The 15,613-nt window shown below is 40.8% G+C and overlaps 1 protein-coding gene across 8 annotated transcripts in view; it reads right to left on the reverse strand.

Annotated features, from left to right (window-relative positions):
- The window catches only part of KCNQ1 (potassium voltage-gated channel subfamily Q member 1), a 498,864-nt gene that overhangs the window by 422,800 nt on the left and 60,451 nt on the right, over positions 1-15,613 (reverse strand). For 6 of the 8 annotated variants that reach the window (XM_053280897.1, XM_053280886.1, XM_053280881.1 and 3 more), the window contains exon 2: positions 5,351-5,441. In XM_053280897.1, coding sequence (XP_053136872.1) covers positions 5,351-5,441 — 91 coding nt within the window. Of the gene's footprint in view, positions 1-5,350; positions 5,442-7,565; positions 7,936-15,613 lie in introns of those variants that run through there. The other 2 variants (XM_053280942.1, XM_053280934.1) reach the window with 2 other exon arrangements.

Consider the following 15,613-nt stretch of genomic DNA (forward strand, 5'->3'; position numbering starts at 1 on the left):
CACATATACCCTACAGCACGATGATCTCCAGTCACAGGCTTGGCTCCAACTTCTGCTTGTGTTGAGTAATTGCCAGGACTAGACTGAGAGCCAAAGTCCTACTAGCACTACCACCTAGTGGCACAAAATTAATCCAGCAGGACAGTAGGAGGCACTGAACAGGAGTCACACTACTGAGCATCAGAGCGATTAACCACTCGGTGCACTTAAGCACTTTAAAACTTCATTGATTTCAGTGAGACAGACTAAGGCAGATGTTTAATTCTCTTTGAAAGGGTTTAGAAACTTAACTTTTGGCACACTTAGGCCTACTTCAAACATAACACTGGGCATGTATGAAAAGCATTCCCATGTGGTGCTCCACATGGCTGATGTCTTATTTAAACTTAGCCCTCCACTGCTACATGCACAGCAAAGTGTGCTATCCAATCTACAAATCCTTGGCATGCTAATAATACTCGTAGAGGCAAAATTAACCCAGTTTAAACAAGATGCCACAAGGTTAAATTTTTCTTATGTGCTAAATTTAAACAGGACATCACTTTCAGTAATATAGTGAGGGGTGTTTTAAGGATAAATGCTGAATCTTAGTGCTGGTTTGCTGAGCATCTCTGTTCCCCAAGTAATCTCAAACAAATGATCATTACGATGCTATTGTACAGTTTAGTTAGATGTAAAGATAGATAACCCCTTGAAAAATCAAAGAGAGCCTGGGTAGTGCAGCAGCAAAGAGAGTGACCCAGAAAAACCCTAATTCAAATCATACATCAGTCATGAATTCACCAGGTAGCCTCAAGCATCCACTGTTCTTCAACAGTATTCTGGGTAAATTAACAGTGGTCTACCTTACAGGCTTGCTGCCTCCAAAATTACTGAGGTAATGTAAACTTAATATTACTACTTCAGATAAATCCTTACTTCTTAAACATTTTTCTGGACTGAGAAGATTCTGCAATGACAAAAAGCCAGTGCTTTAGACATTATGGCGCAGATCATTGGGCCCATATAGGAGTCATTCAAGATAAACATAGAATGCTAGCCAATGGACAGTTGAGTTACTGGTCCTTCTTTAAGCACAGAAGAACTTCATTTATACATCAAGAAATATATATGAGCTTTGCATTCATGACCAACTCCACGTTTGAGAGGGCTGTAGGCAAAGTACCTGTGGTAGACCCCTCTTCACACAGATGAGCCCCAGAAAGCTTACTGGGTGGCAGCAGGGATACTCCTCATAGCACAGCAAAGTAACTATATCACATGCCATCAGCCCATGCTCTGGGATAAATGATCAGATAATTTAATTAATTATTCTGGGCTGATTTTATAGTTTTTACCAGTCTGGACTATGTTACTCAATATTAATACTGAGGAATGAAGTAGTAATTAAGGGCTACTTAATTTCAATAGGACTTCCTATAAGTACTTTAGTCAGGCTGTCTATTACAGTATCCTCTGAAATGTAAGAAAGTTCAAATTAAAGCAAGTCGTCATCCTTTTTTCTCTTTTACAGACAGCAATACATGTCATCACACTGTATGTATAACACTATGAGACAGTTCTTATGCACAGCCCAATCCAGGCAAGGGACGCGCAGCCTGAGTTAGGCTGCACGTGAGAACCACTGGGATTGAGCCGCCTAGCCCAGCTTTTTAGCCTGGCTGCTAGCCGAGGTTAAGAGAGTGAGTGCTCCCTTAACCCAGGCAATTAGATCATTTAGCCCCAGCAGACACAGAGACGGGAGCCTAGAGTTCCTATCTCTTGGGGGAATCCCCCAATGCATTGAGTGTGCATTGTGAGATCTCTGGAGGCCAGGATGATGCAGACATGCAGCATGGATCACCTGAAAGCAGAGTCCTAGAAAAATGAGATCGGTCATCTGAGGGTGAGTTTAACAAGCCTCCCCACCCCCACCTGCTGCCCTGCCTGCCCATATGAACAACCTCTATGTTTGGGGGTTTGGGTTTGTTGCTGCTATTATCTTTCTTTTTAAACAAACAAACAAAAAACCACCAATGATGTTGATACTCTTCCAAGACTTTTTTTTTTAAAAAAAAGCTCTTCCTGTTGCCCCATCTAAATTCCCATAACACAATTTCCTTTAGCTACCTTTTCTAATTCAGGAGTGTGTGGTCCTTACTTTTTTTTTAAAATGCTTGCTATATTCTGAATTCATTTCTTTTTCATTTTATGTGACTGATTTCTTTCTCCACTGGTGATGGATGTACTGTAGCAAGAGGTGCTATCCACATACATTCTACCCACCTGCTCAAAGTTAGTACTTAGCACTTAATGTAGCCAGAGAGCACTTGATTTGTTTCATCTTTATTCCTGGATCGAGATTCACCATCTCACTTGCACCACAATTTTGACTAAAATATTATTGTCCTATTTTTCATGGACATAGATATGGATTTTTGCTGTAAGACAGAAAATTCCAAATGATGACAAATCCACTCTACTGCATTTTTTTAAAAAACAAACAAACCCCACTATATATATATTTAGAAGTGTGTGGGGGTGTGGGGTGGGGATAACTATTCTTAGTGGCAAGTTTCCTCACAGCTGAACGCCTGTCAAAATGAGATTGATGTAACGGTTAATTTGTAGCCCAACAACATCTGGGGACTTGGGCTAATCCCTCTCCCCTGAAAACAATTTTAAAAAACATATTTGCATTTGTCCATCATCCATCATTACAAATTGTTCACCACCAGCTCCATATAAGCATTTCCATATCAATATGACAAAACAAGAAAGCTGATCTTGTACCAACATACTGAACTGTGCCTGAGAGACAAAAAACTGACCCTATTATATATATGAACATGAACTCTGAAAGCTGACTCTCTGGAAAATGGAGGTTAAAGTTTTGCCAACATTAAATATTAATACACTTATAATGGGAATTCCCAACATACAAAACACCTGCAGAATTAAGTGCCCAAAGAACAGCCAGTCAAATGAAATATAAATGCTGGCTTGCCCCAAGAAATTAAGTCAGGTAATGCAATACGAGTGACTCCTACTGAAATGCTAGCAAGAAATTGACGAATTGGGCATGGTTCCTTATATTGCTGTTTAAGAGGCATTCCACTGAACCTGATACAGTTTACCTTGGAGAGCACAGTATATGTACTGAACACTATTTTGTGTCCAAGTGCTTAGATATAGTAATCAGGCTGCAATTAAGATTATCATATGGGTAAGGATCAGTGTGAATTCTCAGAAATTAAAAAAAAAACACAACCTCATACATTAATGAGAAAATATGACAGACACACATTACTAATGACCATTTAAAGTACAGTCACTGAAAGCAAAATTTTAAAGGGGATTGAACAGCATGCAGAATCAAAAGCAGTTCTTAATATCTCAACCAATGCATGAATGGGAGATTATATGTGAACACTTTAAGATATTCCCCTTAGGGGATGGAGTCACTCTGGGAAGAGCATCTAGGTTCCAAGTTCCTTCTCTGGCATCTCCAAGATAGGGCTGAGAGGGACTCCTGCCTGCAACCTTGGAAAAGCCGCTGCCAGTCTGTGAAGACAATACTGAGCTAGATAGACCAATGGTCTGATATGGCAGCTTCCTATGTTCCTATGAGACTTTTGGGGCAAGGGGCTTCAATTTGTCTTTTTATTTTATTTATTGACAAAATGTATAGACCACCTTCCAACAGAAATCTAACCACAAGGCGTGCACAAGTTAGAAGTGCAAACAACATATATTCGAAACTAAAATTATTCCTGTTTTACTTACTATTTAACTTACTAAGTTAAGTAGCAGAATGTCTTTGTTTGACAGGATGGCTTCAGGTAGTAAAGCACCATATAGGATGGAGCAATGGCACAATATTATTCCAAGATTGCAGCCACAATAAAACATTCAAGTCGTGTTCAGGCATTATCAGACACTCACATACATTCACACAATGGCAGCCTCCTCTTGAAGGGGTTCTTTCCTCCCTCACAACCCCTCTCTTCACAGATCCCTGCCCACTATCCTATATATAGTACACTATAGTGGGCAAGGATCTGCGAAGAGAGGGGTCGTGAGGAGCCCCTTCAGGAGAAGGAGGCTGCTGTTGAATGAATTAGATGAGGAAACAAGATGAACAAGATCTGTTAGCTCAGGAAGGGAGGGGGGAGGGAGGGATGGAGGGGGGGAAGACAGAGAGGAAGAGTGAGTGGAGGACAGAGACAGAGAGAAAAAGAAGGGAGGGGAGGAGAGAAAGAATGAAGGGTGAAGGGCAGGCCCAGGCTTGTCAGTGGCCTGAGGAGAATAAGTGGCCATGGCGGCAGCGGCAGTGAGAAAGGGCCCGGCCAACTGTTGCTGCTGCTGCTGCTTGGGGCTACTGAGGCCATTGGCGGAGGGAGGCAGGCAGGCGAGCATCAGGGTTGGGCCTGTCAGTGTCCTGAGGGGAACAAGCAGCAATGCTAGAGGAGGCAGTAGTGAGGAAGGGCCCCGTCAACCACTGCTGTTGCTGTTGCTCCTGTGTGGAGGGGCATGAGCGGGGCTCGGATGAGGAAGTCTATGGGATTAGGAGGCTGCAGCTTGGCCAACTGGAACCGGCAATGCCCAATCAGCAGCGACCAAGAGGGGTGAGGTGGATAGAAGCAACGGGATGGACGAGGAGGAGCAGGAGCGAGGGTGGAGAAATATCTGAGGTGAGGGGGCTGTGGTAGGGGCAAGGGGAGCAATCTACTAGCGTGCAGATGCTCTGCATGGCATTAAGCTAGTTTCAATGAATTAACTTTCATATTTGTAAGGGCCACACCCTGCACTACCTAGCTGGAAACCTTAAACTGGTAATGCCATTAACAAATCTTTAGCTTCTGAGCTACACTCTGTAGGCTCAAGTCAAGCACCATACTGACACATACCTTTATGATAAAGGCTTTCCATGAAAGGTCTTTTGATGGCTCCAACAAGATTGGGAGGCATTCAGAATCACTGCCTCAGCAGACTAGAAAAAGGTTAAATCGAAGGAACTGTAGTAGCACAAGTTTAGTCTCACATTTCCCTGTAGTGAGGGCTGCACAAATATGGCCCTCCTACAGATATTGGATTACAACTCCCATCATCCCTGACTCTTGGCCACTGTAGCTGGGGATGATGATGGTTGTAATCCAACAACAGCTGGAGGGATGAAGTTGTTCAGTCCTGCCCTATGGCAAGAACTGCTTTCTTGACCAACATTAATAACTAAACTATGTTACAGTGCTTGAACAATTTAGCCAATCAAAATACAATGCATTACAAGAATATACTTCCTGGTATCCTGTCTTCCCCACAAATATAGAGACAATACATTAATCAAACAGACAAATATTCATATACATACCATCCAAAATAACGTCCCTGTGGCCAGAGCTGAATACTGTTCAATTGTGGAGAGGACGCTGAAAATAAGGCAGACCAGCACTATGAGGAAACTGCGGGGAGAAAACCAAAGATTATATTCACTTAAAATATTTCATTAGGAAGTTATTCATTAAGGCAAAACGTAAGTATTTGAAATGATAGGTAGCATGGGGGGGGACCATGGTGCGGGGGGAGCAACGGCTGTAAATGGCTCATCAGGAGGACAAGGAAAGCTTGACGGCGGGGGGGGGCGGGGGCGAGATGTTTAAGGTGGGGTGGGCATTGGACAGACTCCAATAATCTGTAAGAAATTTCCTCAGGGATATTGTCAAGAATGAGGTAGGTAATTTCTGTTTCAATATACGTGAACACTAGCACTTAATTTGTTTACACTTGTGGTTCTTTGGATCCAACTAAATGTGTATAGTTCTAAGGATTTCTGAACTAAGATAACATTTTTTTAAGTTGTCAATATGCATAATTAATTAGATCTATGGTTCTAAAAAAATAAATATTTTTTTTAATACTGGGTTTTACATGTTTTAAAATTTTTAATGTTTTGAATTATTTTAATTTTTAAGTGATTTGATGTTTTAAATTATTTTAGTTGTAAACTGCCCAGAGATGCAAGTTTTGGGTGGTATAGAAATGTAATAAATAAATAGATAAATAATCCATATTACAATAGGATATGCAACAAGTGTACTTGAAAATATCTAGAAAGCAAGTTTTGAAACTGACAGAAGTTTTACACAAATAAAAATGAGTGCATCCAGGTAAAAGTCCAATGGATCTCAGATATTAAAAGTTGGTTGTTGCTGCTGCTTAAGAAACTGGGCTATGACCATCCCTGAAGTTCAGTCAACTGCTAATAGATCTACTGATGGTTATCTGCTGCTGAGCTAGCAGTATATCTGACCACCAGATGGCAGCAAGTCAAAATCTATAACAATTTTCTGCAACAGTTAGCAAAAATGCATGTCATTAAAAAATCACACCTGAAAAGTCTTAAGGTCATCTAGTCCATCCCCCAACAATGAAGAATGATCTACTATCCCTGTTATCAATCGATCAGAGTAGTAGAGAGCCCATTTTTCCAATGAGAGTCCAGTATCTACATTTTTCTATGGCCAAACTGGTGACAATAATGTAGATCTTTAAGATTATCTAGACTGGAAAATGCATATGTACTGGATCATTCAAATTATCAGCCACACTGCTAGGAACCACCATGTAATTCAGAATGACTGCTTCCCATCCACATTAAGCATATTCACATTTTGTTTATAAAGCATTAAGCAAGAAAAGACTGTAGTTAACATTGCCTGTGGAAGCACCTTTAATAGTGATGTTTTTAAACCCACTCCATAACCCGAAGCATATAAAAACACTTGGAACTGAATTGTGTAAAGTACAAGTATCTTCAGAAGCTGAAGATACATTTCATCTCATGCAAAAGAGTTACAGGAAGTCAAAAAAATTCACTTGGCAGTGCCTTCAGCTATTACTGTTTTGCCAAGCTAACTATAAATATTTTCTTTATGTATTATAAAAATATTTCTCTTTAATCACAGGCACTTCCTCATGCATCTCTCTTGTAAATCCAGTAACAGATCGGTATTTTCAAAATATTTGCACTTCGTAGTCTACCTTGAACTTCATGCTTCAGTAGCGCAATTGGCTCAGAATACAAAACTACCAGAGCTCATTGTATTATTTGACTGACACCTGGTTTTTGGTTATTCGGGCTCTGCTGTATTCCTCCTAAGCTTTCATTTGGAGGAATGAATTCCTCTTAAGCTTTCGTATCATAAACGTACTGACTTCTTCCAGTTTGCTAGTGCCTTTAGCATTCTTCTCTGACTTCTCATCAGTCTTGTCTTTGCACAAGATGCTCCCTTCTCTAACTACGGGGTCCCATCAATTTCCCAGGCCCTTTATTTATTATTTATTTATTTTATTATATTTCTCACATTTGTACACCACCCCAAACTTTTGTCTCTCGGCAGTTAACGATAGCATAAAACAAGTTACAAACATACAGTATACAAAAAACTTTAACAAATTTAACAATTCAAAAATAAACCAGAGATTAAAACCTAAAAAATTTAGGAAGCTGAGAAAGCTTGGGCGAAAAGATGGGTTTTCAGGTGTTTTTTTGAAAATTGCATCAGATCTTTTAGGCATCAGATTACCTAGGCATTGCCTTCTCAGCTCCTGTAAAACATGACAATATTATTGAAAGCTATGTAATTCTACCCTGTGATCTGCTCCTTGCTATAATATTGCCTTAAAGAATCATAAGACAAGATCCTGTAAAGTGCTGAGCACTTCAAAAGATGAAGGCACACGTAACATTTTAGAGCAATGTAGCCACTCTAAAAATGCCTCAACTACAGCACTGATCTTTATTGTGTGGCCTGCCAGCCAATGGTGGCCTGCACAGACCTCAATGGCAGCCCTGCCTGACTGCTCCCTCTCCTCCTCCTCCTCCCACTTCTAGCCTTTCAGCCACTGCTGTTACGGCCACCTCAAGCATTCTTTCTCTCTCTCCTGCTGCTTCTGAGGTGCTCTCTCTCTCTCTCTCTCTCTGTCCCCCACCCCCACCTGTCCTCCTCCCCACTTCTCCCATCATCCCTGTGCTCCCTGATCTCTTTGGCCTCCACCTCCTCTTCATGCTGTGGCTGCTGCCATGGCTCCCAAAGGTTTTCTCACCCTCCCCCCCCCCACCAAGATAGAGAGCAAGAAAGGCAAGCCAGGGGCTGGGCCTAGTGCTGAGAGGATTAGCGCTGGCCTGGTTTGTACAACGGAGTTGTGCACCCCAAAAGTGGGGGTTGTGCCTCAGGCAGCCCAATGATGACAGCTTCCACTACAAAATAAGTGAAGATCACTTCACTACAGGGTTGCCTTCTGAGAGGAGTATGTGTAAATAACCCAAGACTGCAGTACTAGTAAATTAGGTTTGCCAGAACTGACACAGTGCAGTTGATTTCAGGGTTCAATGGGACACTTTTTCAAAGCAACTAAGGTAAAAAGTGCTTTCTTCCATGAATACATGACAAACATTTAAATCTCTTGATGGTTGATTGTAAACAGCTGTTCAAAATGCCAATATTAAAGCTGTGATTTAAGTAAAATATTAAATATCAGTTGTGCCCTTGAACAGAAAGATATTATCTAATTTGGCACATGAAATGGAAACCTTGGCCTAGACTAGAGATCCTATTCTCTTGCTCCATCTAGGAGAGACTATGCTTTTTTGTTGGCAGCTTTACTGGAGGCTTCCCAAATTTACAGCCAGTACACATTTGAACAATGTACACAATATAACACATCCCCTTTCTGACACAACCTTTTGTGAGAGATCAGATGCTAAATCAAGAAAGTAGGTATTCTACCCTCCACAGGGTTTGCAGACAAGGCAATTAATTTGAGAAAAAAATATTATTAAAAGAATATATTCTCCAGATTATTGCTTTGTAACATAATAGAAGCAATAATTACATAGTTGTTGGGCAGATAATGCATGTTGTGGGGAAATAATTTTCTCAGCATATATTATTTAAATGTCTATTTCTGCAGATATTTTTGGAGATATTTTTATCATATCTATGATCCATATAAGCAATCTCTATATCTTAAAGCTTTTCTTGATATGCAAGTTTTTCTCCTTTTCTGAAAGGTATGTTTTCCCATGCCAATTTAAGGGAAAGAGTCTCAAAATAGACAAATGTACACATTTTTATTTATTTGATTGATTGATTGATATACTGCCCTTCCAAAATGGCTCAGAAATCACTAAGTAGTAATAAGGTTACAAAAATATTGGTGCTTTTGTGCAACCGTAAATTAAATTAACATCTTGATGCCACTTTGCTTCATAGTCACCAGCTTGTCCGACATCAAAATATGTATGTAAGCCAACAAACCCAAGTTTATTGATCTAGTGCCATATGGTTGCAGTACACCACAATCTGAATAGCTACATCTTGTCAGTAGGAGAGTACTTAGATAACCTGACCTCTCAATTGCTGTACAGTATTCCTATCTTACAATTTCTACCTCATGTGAAACCCAGTATCCTTTCTGCTTTGCGTCCACCAATGTATGAGAACCAGCCTGATGTCTGCAAGTCCTCTCTGACAAAAAACAAGAGGAAGAAAAGCGAAGCCAGCCATGCTATCTTTATGACATCATTTACAAATAGTCAAGTGCTATTCTCCGATTTCTGAACAGAGATTACAATCTTGTCTGGGGTTCATTCATATTGCATGCTGCACAAACAATGCCTGGCATACCAGGGCAGTTCAACCGTTAATCAATTAAAGGTAGGCAAAGGTTAAGTCTTTTTCCACATTTATAAATTGGCAGGCATATATGCAACACTATTTTAGAATGCTGAACTGAGAATAAAATTGGAGATGCCATAGACTTTATGAAAATATCTGCCACTGACTGAACACATTATTCCAGCATAATTTATTATATCTACTCCCTCTGCTAAGTTTAACTGTAAACCTCTAATAAAAGGCACAAAGACTTCAATAGTCAAAGAAATAATTAGAGTCAGCTGAATTCAGGCTATATAATGGTGGAACGTACAAACCTGATTATCTCCTAGCATTAAAACTAATTTGCAAGCACATGCAATCCCATGCTTTTTTATGTTGGATGCACCTAACCCTGATTCGTGCACACCCTTACCTGGTGGCCCTGGCTTGTTCTCCCTCACAATCACCACTGGGCTTGCTGCTCCACCACTCATCTGGGTACGCAGATGGTGGAGCCCAAAAGGGGCTCCAATCATGTGGGAGGGAGCAGGTAGGTTCCTACCTCCTCTGCAGCAAACCCTGCCCAATTTGGTCATGAGAATTACCTCACAATCATTTTTATATAACCTTGAGCTGGATGTGTAATGACTGTTAGTCAGCTTTTGTACACAACCACCAAACAAGGTGTGACCCTACTAAAACACTTTCCACCATTCATCCCTCCATTCCCATTTCTTTCCTTTTTCAGTTTGGGTGGGGGGGGGTTAATGGTTTGATGCATTGTTTGTATCAAAGCTCACAGATGTAGCCTTGTAGAACTGAGGCATCACGGGATCTCTAATAGGCCAATTTCTGAGGGGAACATGCCACATTTTTCTGGAATGAAAAAATACCCAGTGAACACTTTGCAGGTCATTCTTCCTGGTACTTCCAAAGTGATTTGTGCACATGGAGGGTGCAGTGGGGAAATGACTTTATTATCAGGCCAGAGGTTGCCAGTTCGAATCCCCGCTGATATGTTTCCCAGACAATGGGAAACACCTATATCGGGCAGCAGTGACATAGGAAGATGGTGAATGGTAAACCCCTCCTGCAGGCGCAGCCCATGAACTCACTTCTGGGGGGTGATGGGCAGTTCTTTTAAGTGTAAACAGAGCCGGTGCTCCATGCCGCCCAGCAGCCCCCGGGGTGGATAATCACCTCAGCCACTCACTTGGCCCCCACGGAGGCAAGCCCCCGCCAGCAGCCAGGTGAGTGGCGGAGGCGATTCCTGCCGTGGGGGCTGCTGGGCAGCATGGAGCACCAGCTGCGTTTACACTTAAAGATGCCACCCCCCCCCCATGGAGGCGCTTTCATGGGCCGCGCCTGCCCTCCTGTATTCTACCAAAGACAACCACAGGGCTCTGTGGTCACCAGGAGTCGACACCAACTTGACGACACACCTTACCTAGGGCAAAACTACATGTAGCATTTATAAGATGGGATAAATACAGAAGTAGACCGAAGCATAACTAATCTTTAAAAATTAGCCACAGGGACCTCCAGCTCAGCCCAGGAATGTGGCACACAGTGAGAAGGGGCTCAACACTTTCCATCTGAACCATATTCACCCCCAAATTTCCAATGAAATGGCTATTTGCCTCTAACACAGTACTATGCAGCAAAAAGGGCAAACTGCTGCTTCAGAGGAGCAGTGGCACCAGTGGCTAATTTAAAAACCAAACAAAAAAACTAGTTCTGGTCTACTTCCACACTGTCCATCAAGTGGTTATCTTGGAGTGTTGTGAGTGATATATATAAATCCAACTGCACATGTCAAAATCAATCATTACAAGTCTCTGGATTTTGTAGTTAATAGGGAGGCAAAGCAGGGCTGTCCACTGTCCCTGCAACTGTTTGTGATATCACTAGAGCCACTAGAAATATTGATATTCATTCATTCATTTGATTTCTATACCGCCCTTCAAAAAATGGCTCAGGACAGTTTATACAGAGAAATAACAAATAAATAAGATGGACCCCTGTCCCCAAAGGGTTTACAATCTAAAAAGAAACATGACACCAGCAACATCACTGGAGGTATTGCACTGGGGGTAGATAGGGCCAGTTACTCTCCCCCTGCTAAATAAAGCGAATCGCCACATTAAAAGGTGCCTCTTTGCCAAGTTAGCAGGGTTCATGGATATGAAACCATCCTGGATTAAAAGAAGTGAAAAATGGACAAACTTCACATCACATAAGTCTGATGGCTGATGATATAATATTATATTTATCAAATCCAGTTTCTGACTTTTCTGTTATTGAGGGCATTCTCCAATTATACCAGCTGGTGTCAGGTTCCAAAATAAATTATTCAAAATCTCAGTTTGCAAAAACAAATTTGTCCTAAGACATCATTAAGGACTTGGGTCTCAGTATTCAATTGAAATGGGTAGAAGCATGGAGATCTTTGTGTACGCTCTTGCCATCTTATAAAGTTAGGTTTTATAGAAGAACATTTTGAGCGTGACTTAGAAATTCAGGGAAGATATTTATTGGCAAATTACACATGTATGCTTGCTACTCAGCAACAATAAGAGTAATATATTTTTAAAAGCATTAACTATGCATATTTTAATACTGCAACATTTGTAATTCACATTTCAAAATAGTGAACTTTTCTTTGTCTTAAACATCATGGTGGTCCATGTTAAAAAGAACTGCGGGTATTCTTATTACTGCAGGCCCAGTACTTTCCTCCTCCTCTACATTAACTGTTTGGGGCTGTTGGACAAGCCGGTCTTCTGGTGCAACACTAGTGGTAGGTTTCCTTTTCTGACACAAAATGTGCGTGGATATAGATGAACAAGCATTTGAATTTTTTCATCTTAAAAAAAAAAAATTTCCTCTCGTGCAAACAGTAGGTCAGGAAGGTGTCAAGGTGGATTGCAGCACCATGGACAGTTCCATGGAACAAGTTGATTCAAGGGCAGTAAAAGGAAGCAGAGCAGGTGTGTGCAAACAGGTTCGAGGTCGAACAGGTTTGACCTATTTGGTTCAACCGTCCAGCACCGGACCCAACACCCCTGATTCAGTTAGGTGTGGGACCAAACACCCCCAGAGGTTCAGAGGTGTTCGTGAATTTATTTATTTTTTGCTTTTAAATTTTTTTATTGGTTTTTACAATATCTTAACAATCCCGTTACATCTAATTAAGTAAATACTCACTTCCCGCTCATCAATCTGTGCGATTCATTAACTATACAAGTCAACCATTGCTATAGTAATTCAAAACATATATCCTACACATTGCAAACTCAATTTTACTCTACCCAACCTGCTATTATTACTAAATTTCAAACCCTGCTGAAAGGTCCATATTAGAAAAATAGTTCTTTAAGTATAGTAAGAATGGTTTCCAATCTTCTTTAAAAGATTCCAAGTTTTCATTCCTTACCAGTATTGTAAGTTTTGCCATCTCAGCATATTCCAAAATTTTTATCAACCAATCTTCTTTTGAGGGCATTTCATTGTCCTTCTATTTCTGCGCATATACTATTCTGGCCGCCGTGGTTGCATACATAAAAAATGTTAAATTTCTTCTGGAAAACTCTCCTTGCATTATTCCCAGCAGGAAGGATTCTAGCCTCTTAGGAAATGTCATTTTAAAAATTTTCTTCAACTCATTATATATCATATCCCAAAAGGCCTTTGCCTTCCCGCAAGACCACCACATATGAAAAAAAGTTCCTTCACAATGTCCACATTTCCAACATTTGTTTGGAACATTTTTATACATTAATGCTAATTTTTTGGGTGTCAAATACCACCTGTACATCATCTTATAATAATTTTCTTTTAAAGTATAACATGCAGTGAACTTTAAATCCATTTTCCATAATTTTTCCCAAGCTGCTATATCTATATTATGACCCACATCTTGAGCCCATTTTATCATAGTCGTTTCAACCACTTCATCTCGTCTCCTCCAAAAGCAACAACTTATACATCTTAGAAACTAATTTTTCATCGTTTTCACACAGCTCCTTCTCAAATCTCGACATTTGATCCTCAAATCCAAGTTTAAGATCCTTCTTACAGATTTCATTTAACTGATGGTACTGAAACCAGTTACTAACCAAATTTTGTACTTCAGTTAGGTTTTTTAATTTACAGCCCTTTTCTTGGAAACATAACAAATCCCTATAAGTACCCCATTCAGATTGCATATTTATCTCTTTACATGCTAAAGCTTCAATCGGGAATAACCATAATGGAGTTTTAGATTCCAACCATTTTTTATATTTTACCCACACTCTCATTAAACTCCTTCTTACATACTGATTAAGAAGATCTTTATGCATGAATAATTTTTTTAAAAAAATTGTTTAGTCACTTACTCCCTCCAGGGGTCGCTAGTGTGTCTATAGGGGAGCCTCTTGGTGGCTGGATTGGCCACTCACACGATTACCGGCTCCGTGACAGAGCCGGCAGGGGCTGGGGGGAGCGGGAGCCGATTGGCCCCCGGAAGCTCCAGCATGCTCTGTGCGAGTGCACAGGGCATGCAGGTGAGACCCCCGGAGCTGGGAGGTGGCTTTTCGCCTCCCCTCCAGGGGTCTTCTCATGAGTAGCTGTGGTGTGGAGCCATGCTGCGGCTTCTCACAATTTAAAAAAATTGGTTTGTGGAGCGCTCGCTCCCAATCCCGTTTTTAGGGGAGGGGTACTTAGGCGGGTTAACCACCTGGGAGCCACCGGGCTTGCCTGCGAGCCCGCTGGCTCCCACAATCAGGCAAAATCAGGCTAGGCTCCCCTAGCCCAATTTTGCCTGATCGTGGGAATAGCCCCTATGTGTAAATAGCACTATAATAAAAGGACATCTATGTGCTCAACTATAACTCTAGTACATAACTGCTGTAGAGATCTTTTCCGGGAAAGCAATGCAGATGAGGCCATTGTAATCTTAGTACTATGATATTCAGGGTACTGATGGCATCTATCATCTTAATGTTGATATTAAGGGTACTGATGACATCTATCCTGAAATATAGAGGCGAGCATGAGTGGTGGTGGATGTACTGCCACAGCAGGTGCTTTGCTGCTTATCTAAAATGGGGGTGCCACTCCTGTAGAATGCCTGGAGGTTATATCTCACTGATCCAAAAACATCTCTGCCAACCTGTCATAGTGTGGCATAGTTCTTGGCTCAAAACCAGAACACCTTTTATGGGTTGTTAGCTCTTTGAATTATTTTATTTTATTTTTTAAGCTTCACCCCCTCTCATTTCTGAGCAGTTGTGTGATCATATCAATTTCTCACTATCTCCAATGATCCAGTAATAGATCTAACTGATTCTGGATTCCTTCCTGGATGTATTCACTGACCAACAGATCAACAAAGGCTCCCATCTCAGAGTTGGTACAGTACTTGGCACATACATTTTGGATAGCTGAAAATCCTGAGTCTTATTGCCTATAATGGAGAGGTCTGGAATGTCATAGTGGGGCAATGTGATGAGAGGGGGGTCGTGTTTGACGTGCCAGTTAATATTTATTTAAGGTTCTTGGTTATTTCCTTGGTTTTACTGCCACTAATTATGGTTCAAATTACAGAGTAGATCTTTCACTATCTTCTGAACTAGTAATGCAGTTGTTTAGGCATGGGAAGTTTAACAGAGCCACTCAGACTAGCTTCTTGAATAAAAATAATATGATAAAGGTTTATTGATTAAAGATTTTGAGAATGTTTTCATTCACTAGTAGTACAGTTGGGACATATGCTTGCTCTTTGTTTCTTTTCCAGTACAGCTTTTTTTTACAGCTTTTACACAGATCTCATATGGTTCAATCTTTAACCTGTTGCTTCACATAACTTGCTTTTAAAAACTTATTTCTTTACTTAGGACCTACCCAGGTTCTTCTTTACAACCCCTTCTAGACTGTCTACTCACAACCAGGTTCTAGGGATCTGCACGAATCGCAGTTTGCAGTGTGAT

This window comes from Hemicordylus capensis, chromosome 1, assembly GCF_027244095.1.
Source record: "Hemicordylus capensis ecotype Gifberg chromosome 1, rHemCap1.1.pri, whole genome shotgun sequence".
Taxonomy (NCBI): domain Eukaryota; kingdom Metazoa; phylum Chordata; class Lepidosauria; order Squamata; family Cordylidae; genus Hemicordylus; species Hemicordylus capensis.